Below are 25,017 nucleotides of genomic sequence, written 5' to 3' on the forward strand. Positions count from 1 at the left end.
AGAATGAGGGAAAATTATAGAATTAATGTAAAATCTTCTATTTCAAGAAAATAAAATTTAGCAGCCTCGAGTGCTGCATCATCGGTAATACAGGGTATGTTTCTTGTAGCATTCTCAGGGCAGGTATACAAATCTTAAGTTAAAGAGCTGGCAGTTACTGAAGTGGCCCCAGACTACCTGAATAATGCCTGATAAGCTTGAATCGTATTGGTGGTCTCAAAGTCCTAACTTGTGGGTAAAGGTAGCACGTGAAAGAACTAGGACCACCAGCCCTGTAAGAGCCTGTAAATTTCCTGTAAGAATCCCAACAGAAACATTAATGGACCTTTCCATCATTTTTTAATTTACTCAGTCCAAAATTCATTATTTTAAAAAACTTAAGTTAAAGAGCTGGCAGTTACTGAAGTGGCCCCAGACTACCTGAATAATGCCTGATAAGCTTGAATCGTATTGGTGGTCTCAAAGTCCTAACTTGTGGGTAAAGGTAGCACGTGAAAGAACTAGGACCACCAGCCCTGTAAGAGCCTGTAAATTTCCTGTAAGAATCCCAACAGAAACATTAATGGACCTTTCCATCATTTTTTAATTTACTCAGTCCAAAATTCATTATTTTAAAAAACTTCCCAGTGACAGGGACATAATAACTTCTGGCTTACTCTGATAATGACAACTGCAATACCGTAGTTCCCCATGGATTACTAAATTGCTAAATGTTTCAGGCACACTGTGGGGTAAATAGCTTTTTTTGTGGACTAGCTTGTTAATCTCACTATTTACATGTAAATAGCATGTTTAATCTAGCTCTTGTGTTGAAATCCTGAAAACCATATTTAAATTCCAGATTTTTCCAGTATCTATTTCAGCGACAGTTTACCTCTCTGGGCCTGTGTTGCCTTTTTTTAAAATAAGGGGATTAAATAATCATTTCCAAGTTCTTTGTATCAGCACTAAGATTCTATGATTTATATTAAAAACATTTCTGTGAAATAGTGGGCTGAGTTTGGAATTACAAGTGAATGCTTAAAAGTGTTTTTTTTGTATGTAAATTGAGAAATACGCCTAATCACACTTCTTTGTCTCTAAATAAATTTATCAGTCAAGTTTTTTGGTATCTTCTCTGCAACTTAAATATTTTTTGGTACTTTAGATATGAAAGTGAACTTGAATGCTAACGAAGAAAATGTTTGGCTTTTGTAATTCAAACTCGGGATATCAGAATTACTTTGAATAACTTCATTTATCATAATAATGCACATTAAGGCAGTCAGATTTTTTATTTAAATTTACCTCTTGGTACTGATAGTAATAAAATAGATCTCAAAATAGCATATAATCCCAAAATAACCTATATTTTAAAAACACTTTACTAATATGTTTGCAGTTGTTTAATATAAATTCAAGATGCATTCTCCGAGAAAAGAATATTTGGCACCAGGGGAGGGCACTCTAGAAGTCAGCTTAGTGACAGGGGCATAATACTTGAGGATTAGAATTGTCTTTGTGTTTAGGGGCTAGCTTGAAGGAGCTCCTTCTGGCCAAATCTGGGATAATTTGAAAATTAAAATAAATACATGATCTATTGAATAAAATGAAAATCCCTGAATCCTTGCTGATACGCATAAATACATGGGAGAGAAGGAGAAGCATTTTCTTAGAGTAGAATGCCAACTCATATTTGTAGAAGGAGCAGTGGAGTGTGAAGATCACCACTGATGTCAAATAGTAGGCAAAAGTTTGATGAGGAACAAGATACTTACATAGTTCCAAATTGTGCCCCTACTTATTTCTTATTAATTATAAGATGACTTTATGGTGGAGAGACCTGGTTGATGCCACTTTAACCGAGTGATCAAAGTGAACGTTACCAATGCTGTTACAAACTGATGTCCTGTGCCGACTAATGTATGTATGCCTTGAGGAGGACACGGCGTCATTTCTGTGGTATTCTTGTCACACACACACGTAATCCGAATCCAGTCATGGGGAAGCATCAAACAGAGGTGAAGACAAAGCTGTTCCAGATTGAAAGAGACTAAGGAGTTAAGGAAATACAATGCAGAATCCTGGATTAGAATCTGGACAGGGGAAGAAACAGCTGTAAAGGACATTACCGGCACAGTTGATAGAATCTGAGTATAAACTGTAGATTGGATAATACTCTTGTATTGACGTCAAATTTCTTCACTTTGAACGTGTGCTGTGATTATGTAAACAATGTTTTTGTTCTTAGGAAATACAAAGTACTTAGTGTGGCCTGTGCTTCTAAAGTCTATACAACTGGCGCAGGTGTCATTAAATGTCTGGTCCTGTGTCACCGTGCACAACCCCTGCCTCAGTGGTTCTCAACCCAGACAATTTCATCTGGCAATATTTGGAGACATTTTTGGTTATCACAACTGACACAAGAGGGTGCTCCTGGCACCTAGTGGCTAGGGGCTAGGGGTGCCACCGCAATAAAGAATTATCTGGCCCATGGGGCACCTGGGCGGCTCAGTTAGTTGAGCGTCCAACTCTGGATTTCAGCTCAGGTCATGATCTCGTGGGTTGTGGGATCGAGTCCCTCTTCAGGCTCCATGCTCAGCGCAGAGTCTGCTTGTCCCTCTCCGTCTGCTCTTCCCTCACCCCCCCACCCCAACTCGTTCTCTTTTTCTCAAATAAATAAAATCTTAAAAAAGAATTGTCTGGCCCCAAATGCCAATGAGTGAATGATATTAATATATTTTCTAATGTTAAATATCCTTGCATTTCTGGAATAAAATCTATATGATTATGATTATTTTTTAATAAACTGCACCATTCGGTATGCTAACATTTTAATAGAATTTTTGCATTTATGATCATAAGTGAGAATGGCCTCTGATCTTTTTTCTGTCTTCCATTGCCCTGTTCAGTTTTAGTATCAGATTATATAGGGGTCTCATAAAATGAGTTAGGCAGTTTTCCCTCTTTTTGTCTACTCTGAAATAGTATGACTATGATGGAGATTATTTGATGATTTGTAAATTTGTCTATAAAAGCTTTGCCTTGCTGTTATGTTTTGTTGGTAGATTTTTGACTACTGATTGTTTTTCTAGTGATATAAGTTTACTTAGATTTTCTGTATCTTCTCTACTTTTGATTTTTTTTTCTAAGATTTTATTTATTTGAGAGAAAGAGAGAGAAAGTGTGCACACAAGCGGGGGTGGGAAGGGCAGAGGGAGAGGGAGAAGCAGACTCCCCACTGAACAGGAAGCCCCATGTGGGGCTCGGTCCCAGGACACTGAGATCATGACCTTAACTGAAGGCAGACACTTAACCAACTGAGCCACCCAGGCACCCCTCTTCTCTATTTTTCTAGAAAACATCTTTTTTTGTCTGAGTTTATACATATTGGCATCAAGTTGTTCATACGTTCTTGCTATGAAATCAGGAGAGCGTATTTAAGAGTGCTGCACGTTCTGAAGCCAGGGGTGATGATTTGGAATCCTGGCTCCAGGGATGACTGGTCATGTGATGTTGTGCCTTAGTTTTCTTACATGTAAAATGGACACAATAACAGTATTTGCCCCACAGAGGTAGGATAAAGATTACATGAAAACACATGTAAAACTTTTAGAACAGCATCTGGCATGAATAACCACTTAAATACTAACGTTTGTATTATCATTAGTATTATTATTCCCTTGTGTATTTTAAAATGCTATTCCCTTTTTCATAATTATTTATGTTTTTTCATCTTTATTTTTGGATCAGTCTTGTTAAATCAAGCTTTTGATTTTATCCTTTTGTATACTGATATTAATTTCTGTTTTTCATTTGTTCATTCAACCAATATATGTTAGGTACCTACTAGGTTCTAGACACTGTTCTAGCTGCTGGAGATACAGTGAGAACAGAACAGAAATGCTTCTTTCCTTGATAGAACTTACTTTCTAGTGGGTGGAGATTGAATATAATGCATCAGTAAATTGTAGTTTATTGCCATGTGATGCCTTCTATGGGGAAAACATGGAGGAAGGTAAAATGGATTTGTTGGGGCATGAGTTGCTGCAATGTTGAATAAAGTGTTTAGGGTAAATCTCACCAAGATGCCGATACTCTAAAAATAATGTAAAAATGATGAAGGAATGAGCTTTCTGAATATGGGGGCTGGAGAGTATTCCAGGCAGAGGGAATAACCATCTGAAGGCCCTGAGGCCAGAGTGTGCCTGGTGTTTTGGATGAACAGCAGAGAGACCGGTGTGTTTGGAGTGGAGCAAGTGAGGCAGAGGAAAGTAAGAGCTATGCTGTCCAGTAACAGGTGCTAGTATGGAGAGGTACAGGCACACCTCACAGATATTGTGGGTGTAGTTGCAGACCACCATAATAAGGCAAATATCACGGTAAAGCGAGTCAAGTGAATTCTTTGGTTTCCCAGTGCATGTAAAAGTTATGTTTGCACTATACTGTAGTCTGTCAAGTGTGCAGTAGCATTATGTCTAAAAAAACAGTGTATGTACCTTAATTTAAAAGTACTTTATTTCTTAAATATACTGACCATCATCTGAGCTTTCAGTGAGTTACAGTCATTTTGCTGGTGGAAGGTCTTGGCTCCTTCCAAGATGGCTGCTGACTGATGAGGGTGGTGATTGTTGAGGGTTAGTGTGGTTGTGGCAATTTCTCACAATAAGACAACAATGAAGTTAGCCACATTGATCGACTCTTCCTTTCATGAATGGTGTCTCTGTAGCATGTGATGCTCTTTGATAGTGTTTTACCCACAGTAGAACTTCCTTCAAAATTGGAGTCAGTCCTCTCAAACCCTGCCACTGTTTTATCATGTAAGTTTATGTCATATTCTGAGTCCTTTGTCATTGTTTCAACACTCTTCATAGCATCTTCACCAGGAGTAGATTCTATCTCAAGAAATCACTCTCTTTGCTCGTCCATAAGAAGTAGCTGCTCATCCTTTAAGAGTTCTGTCATGAGATTGCTGCAATCCAGTCGCATCTTCAGGCTCCACTTCTAATTCTCTTGCTGTTTCCCTTGCAACATCTGCACTTACTTCCTCCACTGGAGTCTTGAACCCTCAAAGTCACCCATGAGTGTCGGACTTAACTTCTTCTAAACTCCTGTTAAGCTATTTGACCTCTTCCTCTGAATCATGAATGTTTTTAATGGCATCTAGAATGGTGAGTCCTTTCTGGACTCAGACCCATCAGAGGAACACTACCTATGGCAGCAGTAGCCTTATGAAATGTATTTCTTAAATACATTTAGACTTGAAAGTCTATATTGCTCCTTAATCCATGGGTGGCGGAATAGGTGTTGTATCAGACACAGAAACAACATCAACCATGTTGTCCATGTCCATCAGAGCTCTTGGATGACCAGATACATTGTCAATGAACAGTGATATTTTGAAAGGAATCTTGTGGTGTTTTTCTTTTTTTTCCTGAGCAGTAGGTCTCAACAGTAGGCTTAAAGTATTCAGTAAACCATGTTGTAAACAGATGTGTTGTCATCTAGGCTTTGTGGTTCCCGTTATAGAGCACAGACATGGTAGATCTAGCATAATTCCTAAGGGCCCTGGGATTTTCAGAATGGTAAATGAGCATTGGTTTCAACTTAAAGTCACCAGCTGCATTAGCCCCTAACCAAAGAGGCAGCCTGTCCTTTGAGGCTTTCAAGCCAGGCATTGACTTCTCTTCTCTGGCTGTGAAAGACCTAAATGCCATCTTCTTCCAACAGAAGGCTGTGTTGTCCACACTGAAAAGCTGTTGTTTAGCGTAGCCACTGTCATGGATTATGTGAGCTAGATCTTCTGGAGAACTTGCTACATGTCTCCATCAGCACCTGCTGCTTCTCCTTGCATCTTCGTGTTACAGAGACGGCTTCTTCCCTTAAACCTCATGAACCCACCTCTGCTGTCTTCCAGCTTTTCTTCTGTGCTTCCTCACCTGTCTCAGCCTTCCTAGAATTGAAGAGTTAGAGCCCTGCTCCGGATTAGGCTTTGGCTTAAGGGAATGTTGTTGCTGGTTTGATCTTCTGTGCAGAACACTGAAACTTTCTCAGTATCAACAATAAGGCTGTTTCATTTTCTTTTCACTCATGTGTTCACTGGAGTAGCACTTCTAATTTCCCCACAAGAGTTTTCCCTTTGCATTCACAACTTGGCCAGCTGTTTGGTGCAAGAGGCCTAATTTTTGATCTATCTTGGCTTTCAACATGCCTTCCTCACCTAAGCTTAATCATTTCTAGCTTTTGATTTAAAGTAGAGACGTGTGACTCTTCCTTTCACTTGAACACTTAGAAGTCATTGTAGGGTTATTAATTAGCCTGTCTCAGGGAAGAAGGAGACCCAGGGTGAGGGAGAGAGATGGGAGAATTGCCAGTTACTGGAGCAGTCAACGCACATACAACATTTGTCCATTAAGTTTGCTGTCTTATATGGGTGCATTTCGTGGCACCCCCAAACAATTACAAAAATAGCATCAAAGATCACCATAACCAATGTAATAATAATGAAAAAGTTTGAAATATTGTGAGAATTACCACAAGGTGACACAGAGACAGAAAATGAGCAGGTGCTCTTGGAGAATGGTACCGATAGACTTGTTCAACCCAAGGTTGCCACAAACCATCTGTTCGTAAAAAATTCAGTTATCTGTGAACTACAATAAAGCAAGGTATGGCTGTATATATAATGGGAAACTTGTTAATTGTATTGTTCAAATATTCTGTATCTTTACCAATATTTTATCTGTTTCAGTTATTATTTTATGAGAGAGGTGTGTTTAAAAACCACATAGTAGGATTGTGTATTTGTCAATTTGTCCTTGCGGTTATGCCGATTTTTAAACACACCCTTAGTATGTGTCATTATCTGTTTACAAGATGTTATATCTCCCTGATTTTCTATGCTTAATATGCATTTTTGCCTTATTTTAATTGTTATTAAAATTCCTACAGTAGGTTTCTTTGGTTAATTCTTGCTGCTATGTTTCTGTTTTATGGTTCATATACTTTCAGGTTTCTGTGTTTCAAGTTTAGGTGTATTGTTTGTAAGCAGCATGTGTTTGGATTTAATTTGGTTTCCAGTCTACAATCTGAGATCCTTTGTTCTTTAATTGATTGGATCCATTTATATTAATTGTGATAATGGATATAGTTCAATTAATTTCTAATATTTTATCTTTTTTATCTGCCAAGCTTTTTCTTTTACCCTTTCTCCATACTGTCTACTGATTATTTCAGTTTTTTTAAATCATGCCTTTATCCTTCATTGTTCCTAAGGAATCCTCTGTTGTCCTCATCCTTTCATAATTTAATACAGTGAAGAGAGGTGATTAACTCTCCCACTTGCTACTCAAGTTTTACTTGAGAACTCTGTAGAACTTAGTATGCAGAACTTAGATGGAGCAGGAGAGTGTCTCAAACATCACTGTAGTCTAACACCGTCATGTTACCAGGGTGAAGCCTGAGGCCCAGAGAAGATACCAAGTTTGTCCAGGGTCTATATAGAAAGCACTTCCATTCTTTTGCCACATTTGAAGCTTCAGGAATCTCGATTCTCCTTGGATTACCACTGCTGATTCTTTTCCCAGTGAGTGTTTCAATTCTTTCATGGGGAGTAAAAAATTCTCACCCACTTCAGTTGCTGAATAAATAGATGTTATTCTGACTGAAGGCAAATTTTTCCTCTTTGTTTTTGCCCTCTGACATAAAGAAGCAAGTCCCGTGCAATGTTCAGTCCTCCTTTAAAAATTAAATACCAGCAATTGTCACAACTATATTGATTTGTTTATACAGTTGTCCATTCTTTGACCATATGTATGTCTGTGTGTGTGTATGTACACACACAGACACAACCCTTATTCTGTGTAACTACTTCAGGGTAGGGTGTTTGGGAAAGTAGAGAAATAGGAACATAGAGACGTATCTTTATTCTAGAGCTCACTGTCTAATGGGGAGACAGAGATAGGTAATTTTAGTACTACTGAATATCAGATGCTATAAAAATGTTTACTGTTAACCTTTATTCTCCCCCAAAGAGTCTAGGAAGAACTTTATAGGGAAAGAGTTTCCTGAACAGAAAAGGATCTTAAAAGATGAGTTCAAGTTTTACCAGGTAAAAGGGGATATTGTTAGTAGAAAGAGTCATGCATGCAAAATCTTGCAAATATAAAAGTTTGATGCTTTTAAGTGAAAATCTATGAAGCTGACATAAAGATTCATGAAGGTTTGGTGAGGGAGGAGGTCAGAAAGTTCAGGTCCAGATTGTGAAAGGCATTGTGTAGCATTCAGGGAGTTTGGAAATTGTCTTTTTAGACTGTGGGTGTTCCCAGGCATTTCTGCAGTAAGAAAAGATATCCAGATCTGCATTTTACAAACAGCTGCAGCAGTCAGGTTGTGAGATTGATAGCCTGGTAATAGATGGGAGACTTTGATAATAGCTCCATGAGGAAAGGAAAAGGACTGGAACTAAGGCCCTTGTGATGGGAATGGAGAAGGGACGGGGAGGTGTGGGGGTTGGAATTCAGGAGAGACTGAAGACAAAAGTCAAAAAGACATGGGGCTCAGAGAAGAGTCAGAGTTAACTCAGATTTCTGTCTTAAGCCCACTGAATGAATAACAACTGTGTTAACTCAGAGAAGGACTACTTAGAGATTTGCTGAAGGAAGGCAGTGAGTGAGTTAGTGGTCCTCCGGGGGCCGAAGTAATAACAGGTAACATTTCTTGAGGACTAAGCACCATTCTTCTTTGAGAATTAAACCTTAACAGACAACATAGAGATATATTGATTTAAAAGAATCCACTGATGTCAAATTAAAAGCAAGAACACTCAGAGTCAACATTTCTGGGAACCTGGACAGAAGTGAGTAGGAGAGAAGTAGTCACGATCTAATCGGTCTTGCTTGTAGCTGTTGCCATGTTGTAAGTGTGTAATTGTGCCCCAATCTGTTGCTAATAGTGAGTCACTCCTGCAAATAAATATTAATAAGTTAATACACATAGTATATTTTATACACATGCTGTGTGAGCAGTATTCTGGGAAATAAGTTTTAAAAGCAAAAGAAGTCCTTAGTTTGGTAATTTTGATGTGTGATTCTATGTGATGTTGTTAATACTGGGGGTTCCAAATATTACATTATTCAGATATTTCCCAGTAATATTTGTCATTGTTTTCAGTGTTTGAATATTTGCTGTAGATTTCAGTTCTTTGTAAATACTTCCATAGCAGAAATGCAAAGAGAAGATGGGAATGTTGGTTTGGAAATACACTGATATGAAATCAGAAATGAATTCAAAGCCTGAATTGGCAATAGCAGTATCTGTTTCGGTGGCAAATCCAAAGCAGAGCAAACAGACAAAATATTTTCATCATTTAATAAATTAAAAAAGAGCTAATAGGAAGCAGCACATATCCTAATGTGTGCCCCAAAGATACTTTGGATACTCACTTAATGGGGACAGATTCTTCCCCTTCTTTCTTCATCTACATCTTAATTCAACAAATATCAACACAAACATGAAATAAAATTTTCTATGTCTGGAAAATTTGGCATGAAAAAAGATCAAGATTATGGGATAGTACACTTAATGCGACATTGTGTTTTAAAATTTTCTTGTAGAATGACAGTTTAAATATTAAGTATTTGTGGTATTATCTTTGAATTTTTTTTTTAAAGATTTTATTTATTTATTTATTTGACAGAGATAGAGACAGCCAGAGAGAGAGGGAACACAAGCAGGGTGAGCGGGAGAGGAAGAAGCAGGCTCATAGCGGAGGAGCCTGATGTGGGGCTCGATCCCATAACGCCGGGATCACGCCCTGAGCTGAAGGCAGGCGCTTAACCGCTGTGCCACCCAGGCACCCCTATCTTTGAATTTTTAAATAGATTTTAATTTGGCATTTATTTTGTGATATTGTTCCCCTTTTTACTATTTTTTAATTATCAGATGTATCCAGGTTGAGATCACTTTTTACATAGTATTGAAATATATAACTTTGTAAAAATAATTGGTTCAAATAACGATAAAACATGTATTCATTATTTTTTTCTTGCAGGATACTTCTGAAACTTTTATATAAGAAATGACTATATTATTATGGCCACTCATTATTCCAAAGTACATAAATCAGATAAAAGTATAGAATAATTCATGATTTAGGAATTCCTGTCTCTCAGCCTCAGATCCTGAGTATTAATATCTCCAACATTTTCCCAATTTCTTGACTGATTTTTCGTACAATTGAGAAAAATATGTTTTCCAAGTGATGCCGGGGTGGAATTGCTACCTGGAAGCTTTACCAGGCACTAGAACATGCCTGTTGCATGCATTACCACATTTCATCCTCACAGCAACCCACAACATGGAGGTTAGGTTGGTAGCTCTGTGTCACACATTAGGAAATCAGCTGCTAGGCGGTTGGGCAGATTCCAGCCTAGGCTGTCTAAGCATCGAGCACATGCTCTTAGTCTGTGCACCATCTCCGAGGCACTCAGAAATATGGTTCTGGGCCTAAGGAAAAAGGATGGGCGTGGAAATGGACACTTACATTTATTCCCCTATAATTCTGAAGGGCATCCTAGGCCAGCTGCATAGTTTGTGTGGGATCCAGGGTGGCTGGGAACTCAGTGGTCTGTGATGTCATGTGTGCTCTCCAAACTGTGGTTCCGCACAGTTGAACTTCACCTGTCCTTAAAAGAAAGAAGATCATAAGAACATTTGTTTTCTAACTTCAGCCAATTACTACTGCCCCAGAGCAGGCCAAGTGAAGTGACAGATTGAGTTGAAGAATTAGTCCTTTTCACTTGAGAAAGAGCCCTGTGCTTATGGCTGGAAGCAGGCCGGTGCTCGCTAAGGAGGGGCCCCAGTCTGCTCTTGCCTTGACTACACACACAGCCCTGTCCCGCTTCTGGCTAATCCTCTCCTCCCATGGGCCTCCGCCCCTGGTTACACTCGGAGTGAGCTCTAGCGTGTTATGGCAGCCTCAGTGAGGAAGACTTTGTTCTATTGATCTGTGTGTGCTGTGTTGATAGAGATAAAAGGAAGAACAGTGACTTCACCTTTTAAAAATAACCTTTTAAAGCAAGAATCTTTAAAGTTTACCTCTTTCTGCATGCCAGAATGCTGCTTCATTCAGCTGTTAAAAGTTTCCCAAATTAACTCTGTGAAAATGTCAACAGCATTACTGGTTTGGTGTGAGCTGATCAAATTCCTGGAGTTTCAGGGCTTGGGAAACAGCACCATGGTGTTTGGGGTTGTGGGGCTCGTTACCCAGAGATTATGATTTTCTCGAGTGGTGACATCTGGTAATATTGAAGATGGAATTGGGCAGATGGCTTAGTTTAATACTAGCAGTGGTGTAACATTCATGGGTAGGAGACATCCTGCAGATGCACCCTATAGAATATCGTGGTTTAAAATGCCCTACTAGAAAACGAAGCGTATGTATGGTGCCCCTAAGCTTTGGACACGGAGAGACCTGATTTTGTAGATTGCTGCTGCTCCTGTACTGTGTAATCTTGAACAAATCGTGTAGCCTCTCTGAGCTTTTCATCTTTGAAAAGTAAGGCATATAAAACCTAGGATTTTTTTTTAGTTTTTTATTTGAATTCCAGTATAGTTAACATACAGTATTTTATTAATTTCAGGTGTACAATATAGTGATTCAACAATTCCATACATCACCTGTGTGCCAGGTATATTCTAAGGATGATGATGCAATGATGAACAATACAAACCTAGCCCCCCTCCCCTTTTTTGAGAGAGAGAGCGAGAGAGAGCAGGGGAGAGGCAGAGGGAGAGGGAGAGAGAGAATCTCAAGCAGACTCCCCACTGAGCACAGACCCCGATGCGGGGCTTGATCTCACCACCCTGAGATCATGACCTGAGCCGAAATCAAGAGTCGAAAGCTCAACTGACTGAGCCACCCAGGCACCGCCCCCCCTTCTTTTAATGAGACAAGTAGGGAGGAAATGACACCAAATGGGGCTAAGTGCCCGCACTAGAGATTACATGGTGCTGAAGAGCACATAGGAGGGGCACTTCATGAAGGCCTGGGAGAGCAAATTGAAAGCACAGGAGGAGAAAACAGTTTCCTCCCTGGCTGGCCCAGCTCTTGAGGGAATTCACTGAAAGGCTGTCACACATTGGTAGCCCTCAGACTTGTTTGTTAAGGAAAAGGAAATAATACACAAGTGCAAACAAAGTAACCACCAAATATATTGACTTGGTGGGTCCGGTACAGGTCAGATGTCCAAATTCTTCAGGTGTCGTGTTCTGAAGGAGTAAGATACCCATCTAATGTGGATTCGACCCTTTAAATGTTCCTATTAGGGGCTCCTGGGTGGTTCAGTTGGTTAAGCATCTGCCTTCAGCTCAGGTGGTGATCCTGGGATCCTGGGATCGAGTCCTGTGTCCGGCTCCCTGCTCTGTGAGAAGCCTGCTTCTCCCTCTGCCTCTCTGCCTCTCTCTCTCTGTGCCTCTCATGAATAAATAAATAAAATCTTTAAAAAGAAAAAAATAAATGTTCTCATTAAAAAACAAAAACAAAGGCGAGAAAAACATGTCCTTTCCTTGGCTTTTTTATTTAAGTAAATTCCAGAAAGGTGCTCAATACATGTTTATTTCTTAAATGAGTTAACCAATCAATGCATGCAGTTCTATGGTTAGGTCTGCTTTTGCTGACCCATCTTCTCTGCTTCTGCCTTTGCTCTAGATAGAAATGAAGATTGCCAGCAGAAACAAGATGATGTTAGTCTCATGTAAAAATAGCCCAGGGTAGGGGGAGCTCCAGGTGTTGCCCTAGGAACACATGGACTTGGTGCCAGAAATGTGCCATCAGGACACTTTCTGCTTCTAAATTTGCAGTTATTTTGAGCGGTTGAGATGACTGGTTGCGTTATGTTTTGCCTGAGGGAGGCAGGGAAGCCTAGAACTTGGATGTAAGACAGCCCGCCGTCTGATTCCAGTTTTGTGTGACTAGCTGTGTAATCTTATTACTCAAAGCCACAGTCTCCTTTCCTGTTCAGTGGGATGAATAATAATACCTCATAGCATCATCGTAAAGATTAAGATAATACTGTAAAAGCTTAACCAATGCTTGGCACATAGTAATAGCAACTATTATTCTTAGTTTTTTTTATTATTACTGTAATTTGCATTTTATTTACAAGGAAAAAATAATCGTTGCTAATGTTGACAAATTAGTAAAATATGATCAGCTGAAACATTTCTGGGTAATATCAATGTGGTGATCTTGAAAATGCACTGCTCCTACTGTGGGGAACACAACTGACAGACAGCCCCAGCTGCGTCCTCCAGAATCTAGGATTGCTTTGCACCCAGACCAGGTTTCACCGGGGCTGCTCCCAACTGGTGACTGGGCACAGTGGGTCTGCGAATGCAGTCCTATTCCTGCAAGGTGTGGGACTCCTTTACCAGGTGAATTTAGCTCAGGGCCTCCCCAGCAGCCCGATGGAGACTACCCTAACGTGATGCTGCAATCGGAGATGCTCCCTGCCTGGCCCTCCTTCCTTGCCTCTCCCCTTCACAGGGTCCAGACCTGCATTGCAGTCGGAGGCTCTCCCACACTCCCAAGCTTTCTCTACCGATTTCCTGTACTCGAATTTTTTCCACTAAACCTTTGGTTCATCTTGGTGTCTGTTCGTGGAGGATCTGGATTTAGTTACAATAGTTGTTGAAAGGAACAATCGACACCCTTGAACACAGAGTGTATGTTTTCTCCATCAAGGATGGAGTGAACATTACTGTAATGAGTTTAGCTTCCATCTTTATGTTATCACCTCTCCTCAGAATTGAAATTGGGTGTTACCGATCATAAATTCTCTAGGGCAGGACTTAGCCACTGTTTCCTCAGGGAAGGGCTGCTCACATTTAGGACCTCAGACGAATCGGCAGATTAAGTTGTAAGATTGCACTTAATCAGGACAGTCCTCCATGTCTCCAGGTCTTTAATGTGATGGGCTTTTAGTCTTTTCATGAACCAAAAAAATCTCTTTGGCAAAGGCTATGGATGGCTCTTCAATGCTTATTTTGTAGTTTCCTGCTGATTTCTTTGGTTTTCTTATTTTTTTTCCCCTCACTGCTCACTTGATTATGATTTTTGTGACAGACCAGATCCAGGGGACAGTCACCATCCGGAACATCAGTGCTCTGTCTTCAGGCCTGTACCAGTGCGTGGCTTCGAATGCCATCGGAACCAGCACCTGTCTGTTGGATCTCCAGGTTATTTCGCGTAAGTATCCAAAATTCTGACGTGGACTCTGGGTCTGGAACACCAAGATCTTTGTTAAGCCAAGGAATGAAGAGTTTCTCTTCATTGTTTTTAGGTTGTTTGAAGATTAAATAGAAATTCTCTTAGTTTTATCAATTATTGAAATGTTCTATAATGTATTCGTATACTTTTCAGCCTCAGCAATATGATCTCTTCTTTATGACAGAATGTCTTTTTCCTCAGGATCATTAGAATCAAGTCAGTCGCTTGTCTTCAAGTGATTGCTTAGCACTATAGACATTATAAAAACTTGTAATGATCTCATGGCTATGGCAAGACCTTCTTTAATTTTCTCCAAATCTTTTATATTTGCTTAATTGTTAGGTGGTCAGGTCATAAAAAAGCAGTGCAGAAATTTTCTCTTTATTTGAGAATTCTGGGTTATTTGAACTCCACTTACAGAAAATAGTGGTGTGGTTGGGCTGAGGTGGTCATGGTCCCACTGGCTGCTAGGCTTGCTCTGGCAGATCAGACAGGTGAGCTGCTTTGGCCTGTTCTGCTCTGAGTGTTCCTCTACTAACGTGGTGAGTTCCGTAATGGTCATTCATTCAGCAAGTGTCTGAGAGCCTACTGTGTGTTAGTCCCAGCCACTGAGGACACAGATAGTTAACCGAAGTTTAATTTTAGAGGGATGCAACACTTTAGGCAATTTTGTGCATTTTAAGAAGATTCTGTGGTAAACTTACATATTTATGAAGTTGCATGAGTGTATGCTATTTCTCTTTCTCTCTCTCTCTTTTTTTTGTTCTTTAAATCTACCTTAAATATATTTTGCAGCCCAGCCCAGGAGCATTGGACTAATAGCTGGAGCCATTGGCACTGGTGCAGTTATTATCATTTTTTGCATTGCACTAATTTTAGGGGCATTCTTTTACTGGAGAAGCAAAAATAAAGAGGAGGAGGAAGAAGAAATTCCTAATGAAATAAGGTTTGTGTGTCAGACAATTTGTCCTACGTGGCCAGTGTCTGTATTTCTATTAATTTTGGCAGCTAAGATTTCTTTGCTAAGCCAGTGGCTGTGATGGCCAAGACAGTTAAAGTGGCCAAGTCATATTTTCTTGTATATTATATTGCTTTTCCTCATGATACTGCTCAGCTTTATTTACTGGATCATGAAAGGGGAAGAGGGTCCAATATGTGTCCAATATGTGCCCAGAGGAGGACACACATGAAGAATTCCTTCACCTTCCATAGTTCTAAAATAGATGGGGTGAAGGTGGCTGCCAGAGTAGAGAAGTTAGTTTAGGAAATGTGTTTGACATTGGCATTTATGACAGAAGCCAGAAGGAACACCCCAAGAGCATACCCGTACCCATGTACACAGCTTGGCCAAAGCAGTATGGCTTGATGTCAGAGACAGTTCAGTCAAGGATATGAACATCTTCAGAAAACAACGTGAAAGTCATCTTTAAAGAAAAGTGACTCTTGGCATATTGTGGGAATAGGGGAGTTCAAGCTATGTCTCACATTGCACCACATTATATCCTTGTTGAAAATGCTTTAATGACTCCAGTCTACTTAGCGTGATCCACACAGCCCTTCAGGATCAGACCTTCTTCTGCTTCCCCAGTCCTCTCTCACCACTTCCATGGTCATTGATGTGCCATTCTGTTCCGCAGCCTCTCATGCCTCAGGGTCTTCGCCTACGCCTCCCCCCTCTTCCAGCACCAAACTCCTTTCCTTTTCATTTATCTCTTTGGTAAATTCCTTGATCTGATTCAAGGCTAGTCCAGGCATTACCTCCTCACAGAAGTTGACTCTAGTCTCTGTCCGACCTTTCAGACTTGGAGATGTTCTTGCATTGACTGGCACTCTCGTTTGACCATAGGCTTTTGGGGTATAGGAGCTGTGGGTTTTTTTTTTTTTTTTTTTTAACATGAAACATCTAGTAGAATGCCTGGTACCCAATAAATGTTGAATGAATTAGTTAACATGTTAAATTAGTGACTTATCCTAGCCTCTTATAATTCTTTACACAAGCTCAGTGGCTTTCTTCAAGGTCTATTTTCCTACTTAGAGCAAAAAAAATTATACACACACAGATATACACACACACACACATATACACACACACATTTTTTTTCAGTTATTTTGGAAAGTATAGTCTGAGAGATTTGACATTACTTTTTCTGCCCTTGGCTATTGAGAAGCTGAGGGAACATTTTTCTTAAGCATTGTCTCAAAGGGAATGAGTGTCAGAGCTGAGGCCACCAGGGCTGGTGTGTTTGCTTTCGTGATACTATGGCCTGTCCTGAGGGTTTGTATCTCACAGACATATTGGCCTTAGCAGAAGAGGAAGGACTTCTGGGCAAGAGGGTAGGGTGCCATTCGAGTAAATCCTGACGACAACTTTATTTTTATCCCTTTTCAGAGAGGATGATCTTCCACCTAAATGTTCTTCTTCTGCCAAAGCATTTCACACCGAGATATCCTCCTCAGAGAACAACACACTGACCTCTTCCAATACCTACAACAGTCGATACTGGAGCAACAATCCGAAAGTTCCCGGGAACACGGAGTCGTTCAACCACTTCAGTGACCTGCGCCAGTCTTTCTGTCTCCACTCAGGCAATGCCAACATCCCGTCCATCTATGCCAATGGGACCCACCTGGTCCCAGCTCCGCATAAGACTCTAGTAGTGACAGCCAACAGAGGGTCATCCCCGCAGGTCGTGTCCAGGAGCAATGGCTCAGTCAGCAGGAAGCCTCGGCCTCAACACACACACTCGTACACTGTCAGCCAAGCAACACTAGAGAGAATTGGTGCTGTGCCTGTGATGGTGCCAGCCCAGAGTCGGGCCGGGTCCCTGGTATAGGACCTGAGCAGATAGAGTATTCAGAAAAGAATCAGTGGAGTGCCTCATGCAGGGGGAGGGTGCGGTGAGCAAGCGCTGGGAAAGACACACTTTCCTTGTAAGGATACTAGTAAAAAGCACAAAGGAAAAGGCAATGCTGTTACGTGGCCAGTGAAATTTGTGAAATGAACTGGAATTCTTCATCTTGAAGACTCATTTCCCCACCACAGATGTCCCAGCATTCTATTCCAAAAACTGGATCTCAAAGATGTGCCAAGCCAAGGAAAAAGATGTAAGAGCAGGATAGCACTTAAACCCAACTGCAGTCCAGATGGGCTTGCTCTTTAATTCATGCCTAATTTAATAATTTTTCAAGAGACTGAAGTGCCAGATGAAGTTTAAAGAATGAAATTATTTAAAAATGTAGTTGTCTTTAGAAAAAATAATGAGCAACCCTGGGATCATCACGGTTCCCTCTTTATCTAGAGGGCTTAACAGCATGAATGGTTCATACTGGTCCCAACGGGGCTGGCTCTTGTATCATAGAATCAAAACTTTTTTTACACAAAATTCAGTAAGAAATGGGGGAAAACAAAAGAAACTTCTCTGAGAAGCCCCTTCCTATTTATTTATTTATGTCTTCCTAAACCATGAATTTCACATTTGGAATATTGCTATCTTGACAGATTCTTGCCTGTCTGCGTTTTTCTAGGGTCTGTTCTGGGTCCATGACAATTACCATTCATTATTTCCTGGAAAAATACTTTTTTAAAAGAAAACTATTGGTTTTTTAAAAAAATACATGCGAGGCATAGGGCTAGGAAAGAAAAGACGGTTACTAATAGCGCATCCAGTGTGTGTTTGTGGAGCCCTGTGGGAGGCCCATCCCGAGAGAGAGCTGGGTTGTGTGGGATGCACAGGGAGCAGGAAGGCAGGTGGGAGGGACTGGAGCCTTTCTGGCAGCCTCAGAGCAGGGCTGGCCAGGGCTCCCTTGCTGTCACACCGGGTTACCCTTAATGAGGGCAGCACCTGATGCCCTTTGCACTGAGGGAGATAACTCTCTCCTTGTTTGACAAGTCGAGGTTAGTAGATTGTTACAGGGAGGGCAGGAGTTGTTCTGTTGTTGTTTCCGAAATAATTATTTTTGCAAAAGAGATAAGATTAAGACAAAAGGGGTGCCTTCAGGTATGCTCCTGGGAGGGTCTGCCCTATGTTTGTCACAGCTCAGGGTTGCAGTTTTGCCCAAATGCATTTGACACCACTGTAAAGAGACTCCTTCTGTGATTAATTACCTGGCTTGGCTGGCCTTGGAGTTCACCAGATAATTCACAAACTCCCCACTCTTGTTTCGTGCTGTGTGGATCTGGGCATGCTTGTACTGGGGACTATCTCGCCTTAATCTCACTTCAAGCAGCACAGAAATGATTTCATCCCAGAATCATTCTCTGAATTATTTATGAGGCCGACCTCGTGGTTCGATAAGAGCATCATTTCTTTCCCAATGTTGTCTCTCACTCCCTCTTAGCACCATGCCTTCTGCCCTCTTTTCCTGCACGCGTAGTCGTCACAGGGAGCGGCTTCCTGATTCTCAGACCCATTTGCATAAACGGAAGCCGGCAGCTGCTGTGTACACAGTTTTCCGGGAGGGCTCAGCTCTGAACCTAACCATGGCAGCCATTTCAATGTTGATGAAGTGCTGAATTTACGTTAGCATTACTTATTTTTTCCCTGTGATGGTTCTTGACTTTGTAAAAAATTAAATAAATGAATGTCTATACTTTTTATAAAGAAGAGTGAAAATACCATGACAGAAAAGATACTATCAGATGTTGTTAAGAAAGCATTTATCTTGCATTTCTTTATTCTTTCTAATTATCTAAAATTCAATAAAAGTTTATTCATATAAAAACAAGCTGTCGTTTTCATACATTAATGAATTTATGAGTTTGTATTTGGTGTTCTTTTTAATGTTACAAGAATTTCCCATTCTGTTAAATAGTATGCATAGTAATTTTAATGAGCAAAGAGTACTCTGGAAATTACTTTACCTTGCTGTTCTTGTTAGAAATTTGAGTCCATTTCTCATGTGTATGACTGAAGATGTAATGACCTTTTCATACATTGAACGATTTTCCTGTTTCCCAGTGTGAAGGTAATGACGCAAGGTCCATGACTGCTTTTTTCCCACTCCGACGCTCACCTAGCACAGTGCCTAATATAGGTATTGAGTAGATGAATGATGATTTCTAAGCTAAAGTCGCCAAGTTCCAGTTCAGAAAGTTCTGATCATGATTGCAGCTCTTGGTATATACTGGATCATTCCTTCGTTTTTACCTTTTTTTTTTTTTTTTTTTTGAGAGAGAGTGTGGCACGCGCATATGAGTGGTATGAGTGGAGAAGGGCAGAGGTAGGAGAGGGAGAGAGAGAATCCCAATGCAGGGCTCAATCCCACAACCCTGAGATCATGACCTGAGCCGAAATCAAGTCTGATGCTTAACCGACTGAGCCACCCAGGTGCCCCTGTTTTAACTTTTTATTTTGAAATCATTTATATATTAATATCCTGTTATAAGAAATAATAGAGACTCCCATATACTCTTCACCTAATTTTTCCAAACGGAAATTTTTCCAAACATCTTGCATAACTGTTATACAGTATCGCAAATTGACATGGATAGAGTACATCAGCCTTACTCATATTTCAACAGTTGTACATGCACTCATGTATGTGCAGTGCATGCATTTAGTTACATGCAAGTTGATGCATGTGGAGATTGACGTGACTACCACTACAGTCATGGTGCAGGATCCCTTGTTCTACCCTTTTACAGTCACAGCCACTTCCCTCCTCCCCAAGGCCCTAGTCTCTAATTGGTTGTCTATCTTTATAATTTTGCCGGAGAATGGTATTTAAATGGAATCAGGTAGTATGTAACATTTGAGGATTGGTTTTTGTTGCTCAGAATATCTTTTTTGAGATCCATCCAAGTGTTGTTGTATCAATACTTTATTCCTTTTTATCGCTGAATTACGGCAGTCTGTGGTACAGATACGCCAGTTTGTTTAAGCATTTACCTATTGAAGGCTATGAAGGATATTTGAGTTGTTTCCATTTAAATAAAACTGAGGATTTTTTTGCAGGCTTTTATGTGAACATAAGTTTATTTTTCAGAGATAAATGCCTGAGAGTTCATTTGCTCCATCACCATTTGTTGAAAAAGTTATCCTTCCAGTGAACTGTTTTTGCATCTTTGAAAAAATCATTTAGGCATATTTGTGTGGGTCTCTTTCTGAGTTCCTTAGCTGGTCCACTGATCTTGGTATCTGTTCTTCCGATACTATGGTATCCACTGTAGCTATTTAAGAAGCTTTAACTGGTGGAGTGGTTTCTCCCATTTCTTCTTCTTTTTTGAAATTGTTTTAACTATTCAGGTCCCAGTGCCTTTCCGTATAAATTTTACAATAAAGTGGTACATGTCTACAAAACACTGGGCTGTTTTGATAGGAATTGTGTTAAACCTATGACCAATTTGGGAAGACCTGGCATCTTTACTATTTGAGTCTTCAAATCTATGAACATGGTATATATCTCCAGTTTTTTAGACCTTCTTTGATTTATTTCATGAGCATTTTGTAGTTCTCAGGATACAGATCCGGTACATGTTTTGTTGGATTTATCCCTAAGTATTTAATTTTCTTTGCAGCAATTATAAATGTTACTGTGTTTTAAATTTTCGTTTCTATGTATTTGTTCTTAGTAAATAGAGATGTGAGTGGATTTTTTGTGTTGATTTTGTATTCTGCAACTTTGCCAAATCACTTCTTCAGAGTTTGGTTATTTGTTTTGCGTTTTGTTTTCTTGTAGATTCTTTGGGATTTTCTATGTACAGAACTCATCATCTGCAAATAGGGACAGTTTTATTTCTTTCCCTTCAATATGTGTGCCTTTCCTTTTTCATAAAGCTATGTTAAATACAAATGGCTAGTGTGATACACTTTCCTTATTCCTAGTTGTAGGGGGGAAGCGTTCATTCTTTTACCATTAAGTACGGTGTTAGCTGTAAGTTTTTGTAGGTGCTTTTTATCAAATGAGGAAGTTTCACTCTAGTAGTAGTTTCCTGGGAAGATCTATCATTTATGGGCGTTGGATTTTATCAAATGTTTTTCTGCATGAATTGGTACAGTCATACTTTTTTGTTTTGTTTTTTTGCTTGAGTCTGTTGATAATGCTGGGTTACACTGACTGATTTTCAAATGCTGAACCAGTCTTGCATACCTGGAATAAATTGCGTTTGGTCACAGTGTATAATTTTTTAAAATGCTGCCAGATTCAATTTGCTAATATTTTGTTGAGGATTTTTGTGTATAATGGTCTAGAATTCGCTAGTAAAATTATCTGTGGCTGGAGATTTTTCAGCTTTTAAATTACCAATTCAATTTCTTTAATGGTTATAGGATTATTCAGGTTTTCTATTTCATCTTGATTGAGTTTTAATAGTTTCTGGGTTTGGGGAATTGATCCGTCTGTTCTGCTTGTTGGTATTTATGGACATGGAGTTATTTGTATTTGTCCCTTATTATCTTTCAATGGGAGCTGGACCTACACTGATCTCTCTCTTTCATTCTTTGTGTTGGTGATCTGTGTCTTCCTTATTTCTGTCAATCTTGCCTGAAGTTTGTCAATTTTATTGATTTTTTTTAAAGAAACGGTTTTTTGTTTTTTTCTATTTTTATGTTTTCAGTTTTATTTCATCCCTTCAGCTTGCTATGGGTTTATTTTTCTCTCATTTTTCTAGTTTTTTGAGGTGGGAGCAATGATTTCAAACTGTTCCTCTTTTTTAATGTAAGGATTTAGGGCTGTAGCTTCTTCCTCAGTACTTCTATAGCTGCATCCACATATTTCGACCTGTTGCATTTTCATTTTCATTGAATTCTATGTGTTCTTATATTTCCTGTGAAAATTCCTCTAAACCCCTGGATTATTCAGAAATGTGTTAATTTCCAAGTTATTAGAAATTTTCTGGTCATTTTTCTGTTAATGATTTTTAGGTTGAAGTTAGAAAAAAAATATTATTGAAGTTAGGAAAAATCTGTATTATTTTAATTCTTTTGTATTTGTTGAAGTTTGTTTTATGGCCTATGACATAGTCTCTGTTGGTACATGTTCCATGGCTCTTAAAAATTTTTTATTCTGCTGTTGTTGGGTGGAATGTTCTGTATACAATTAGGTGATGTGTGGGATGACTGTTTTGGTCGGTTTTGTATCCTTACTGATTTTCTATCTAGCAATCAGTTTCTGAAACTGAAGTGTTGAAATCCCCAAGTATAATTGTTAGATTTATTGATTTCTTCTTTCAGTTTATCAATTTTTGCTTTATGTATTTTGAGGCTCTCTTTTTGGTGCAGATATATTTAGAATCATCACGCCTTCCTGGTGGATTGATCCTTTTATCATTATGTAATGTCCCTCTTTGTCTCTAGGAATTTTCTTTTCTCTGAAGTCTACTTTATCTGGCATTAATTTACCACGTTTGCATGGGATATCTTTTTCCATCCTTTACAACAATGTCATCATATTTGAAGTGAGTTTTTTGTCGACGGCATATTTTTGGATCATATTTTTGTCTTTTAATTGGCATATTTGGACCATTTACATTTAAGGCAATTATTGATATGTTTAGGGCTAAAATCTGTTTTATTTTTTTTGTTTTCTGTTTTTCCCCCTTTTAAAATGATCTGTTTCTCTTAATTTCTTGTGGGTTACTTGAATAATTTTTAGGATTCCTTCTTGATTCATTTATAGTGTTTTTGAGTATATCACTTTATATAGTTTTTTTAGTGTTTATTCTAAGTATTACAATAAACATACAGAACATATCACAGTCTACTTGTATTAACATTTTACCACTTTAAGTGAAGTGTGAAAACTTCCATATATATCCCTTTTCTTTCACAAATTTTAAATATCTTTTTTTGATCACAATATGGTGCACAATTTTTTCAGTCATCAAAAAGGATTTATAAAGCTTACGATAGGAAGTCCATTATATGCACCCATATTTCTGCTTCTTTGTTCTTATGGTCCAGGATTCCTTCTTTGATCATTTTTTTTCTGTTTGAAGAACTCCCTTTAGCCAATTTGTAAGGGTAGGTCTGCTAGGAGCAAAGTCTATTAGTTTTCTTTTGTCTGAGAATGTCTTTATTTCCCCTTCATTCCTCACTGGCTGTAGTATTCATGGTTGACAGTTCTTTTCTTTCAGCACTTGAAAAATTTGGGAAGTGTTCCGCTATTACTTCTTAAAACACTCTTTTGGCTCCCCTCTCTTTCTCATATCTTTCTGGGATTCTGATGATGGATCTTTTGTTACTGTCCTGCAGGATCCAGGGGCTCTCTTCATTTCTTCTGTCTATTTTCTCTCTGTTGTTCAGGGTAAATCTGATTGGTCTGTCCTCAGGTTTACTGATTTCTGCCCTCTGTTGTTTCCGCTCTGTTAGTGAAATCAGCTAGATCTTTATCTCATATACTGCATCTTTTAGTTTGACAACTTGCATTTGATTCTTCTTAAGACAAAATTTAATCATTAATTAAAATTCCACATTAAATCATATTGAAGTACTTTTTATATACCATAAAATTCGCTCATATGAAGTGTATAATTCAGTAGTTTTCAGTATGTTTATAGAGCTGCACAAACATCACTATAATCTAATTTTAATACATTTTCATCAGCCCAAAGAAACCTGTATCCTCCAACAGTCATTCCTTATTCTGCCTTCAACTCCAGGCAACCACTAATCTACTTTCTGTCTATAGACTTGTCTACTCTGGACATTTGATGTAAATGGTATCATACAATATGGGTGTGTGTGGGTGTGTGTGTTTTGTGACTGCCTTATTTCACTTAGCATATGTTTTCTTAGATTCATCCATATTGTAGCTGTGCTATTGCTTTATTTCTATTTCTTCTTTGCTGAGATTTTCTAGTTTTTCAGTTTCGAGAGAATTCATAATTGCTTATTGAAGCATTTTTATTATAGATTATTTAAAAATCTTGTGAGATAATTTCAACATCCAATTCATTTTTATACTGGCATCTCTTGATAGTCTTTTCTCATTCATGTGATTTTCCTGGTTCTTGGGGTGAATGATTTTTAAATTTTCTCCTGGACATTTTGGAATTATCTTATGGGACTCTGGAACCTCTTTTTAATGTTCATTTATTTTAGCAGGTATTCCCCTTGTCGAGGTGTAGCACATGAGCCAGATGTGTGTATATATTTAGTTTTCTGGTGGACACCACTGATAGCATCTCAGCTAAGTCAAGTATTTACACTGTCTCTTTGCAGATGGATGGGGTAGAAGGATAGCTCCCCCTTGGCTCTGCTTACACCTTCTTGGTGAATGTTTAGTACCAATCTGTACCATGTTCTTGCCATCAAGTAGGGGGTATAAAATCAACTTTTGGCTGGGCCTTGCTGAGACCCAGAAGGGAAGAAGGAGGGCCCTTACTCACATGACTTGCTACAGGATGGGAGTAGAAACTCACCTCCATGCTGCCCAGCTGACCCCAGTGGAGGGGAAGGAGGAAGGAAGATGGAGTACCACATTATCCTGTCTCCTTGATGGGAGATGGGGTGGAGGCTTACCGCCCCACTGGGCTTGCTGAGACCAGGAGAAGGGGAAAGTGGAGTGTCAGTTACTCTGCCTTGCACCATTTCTTTCCACCTTGGTGAGATTGGGTGTAAGTGCAGGCTCAGCTCCCCCCACTGGGAGGGTACCAACGTCTCTTAGAAATCCATCTTCTTTCCACTGTTCAGAGTGTTCCTATGCTTGTTGTGTTATGTCCAGGTTTTTTAAAAATAATTGTAAGAGGAAAGACTCTTATACTGGGAATTATAATGGGGCCACCCCATCTTGACTGGAACCAGAAATCCTGGAACAGTATTTTAAAAAAT

At 39.3% G+C, this 25,017-nt stretch overlaps 1 protein-coding gene across 2 annotated transcripts in view; it reads left to right on the forward strand.

The window, feature by feature from the left end:
* Nucleotides 1–18,973, forward strand: part of IGSF11 (immunoglobulin superfamily member 11) — a 136,091-nt gene extending 117,118 nt beyond the window's left edge. Inside the window, exons 5-7 of one of the 2 annotated variants that reach the window (XM_045785133.2) lie at nucleotides 14,105–14,227; nucleotides 15,044–15,194; nucleotides 16,638–18,973. In XM_045785133.2, the coding sequence (XP_045641089.1) occupies nucleotides 14,105–14,227; nucleotides 15,044–15,194; nucleotides 16,638–17,082 (719 nt within the window). In that variant the 3' untranslated portion in view covers nucleotides 17,083–18,973. The remainder of the gene's footprint in view (nucleotides 1–14,104; nucleotides 14,228–15,043; nucleotides 15,195–16,637) is intronic. The other variant, XM_045785134.2, reaches the window with a different exon arrangement.
* The last annotated feature ends 6,044 nt before the right edge of the window (nucleotides 18,974–25,017 follow it).

The sequence above is a fragment of the Ursus americanus genome, chromosome 4 (assembly GCF_024610735.1).
Source record: "Ursus americanus isolate L20-20 chromosome 4, mUrsAme1.1.p, whole genome shotgun sequence".
In the NCBI taxonomy this organism is placed as follows: Eukaryota; Metazoa; Chordata; class Mammalia; order Carnivora; family Ursidae; genus Ursus; species Ursus americanus.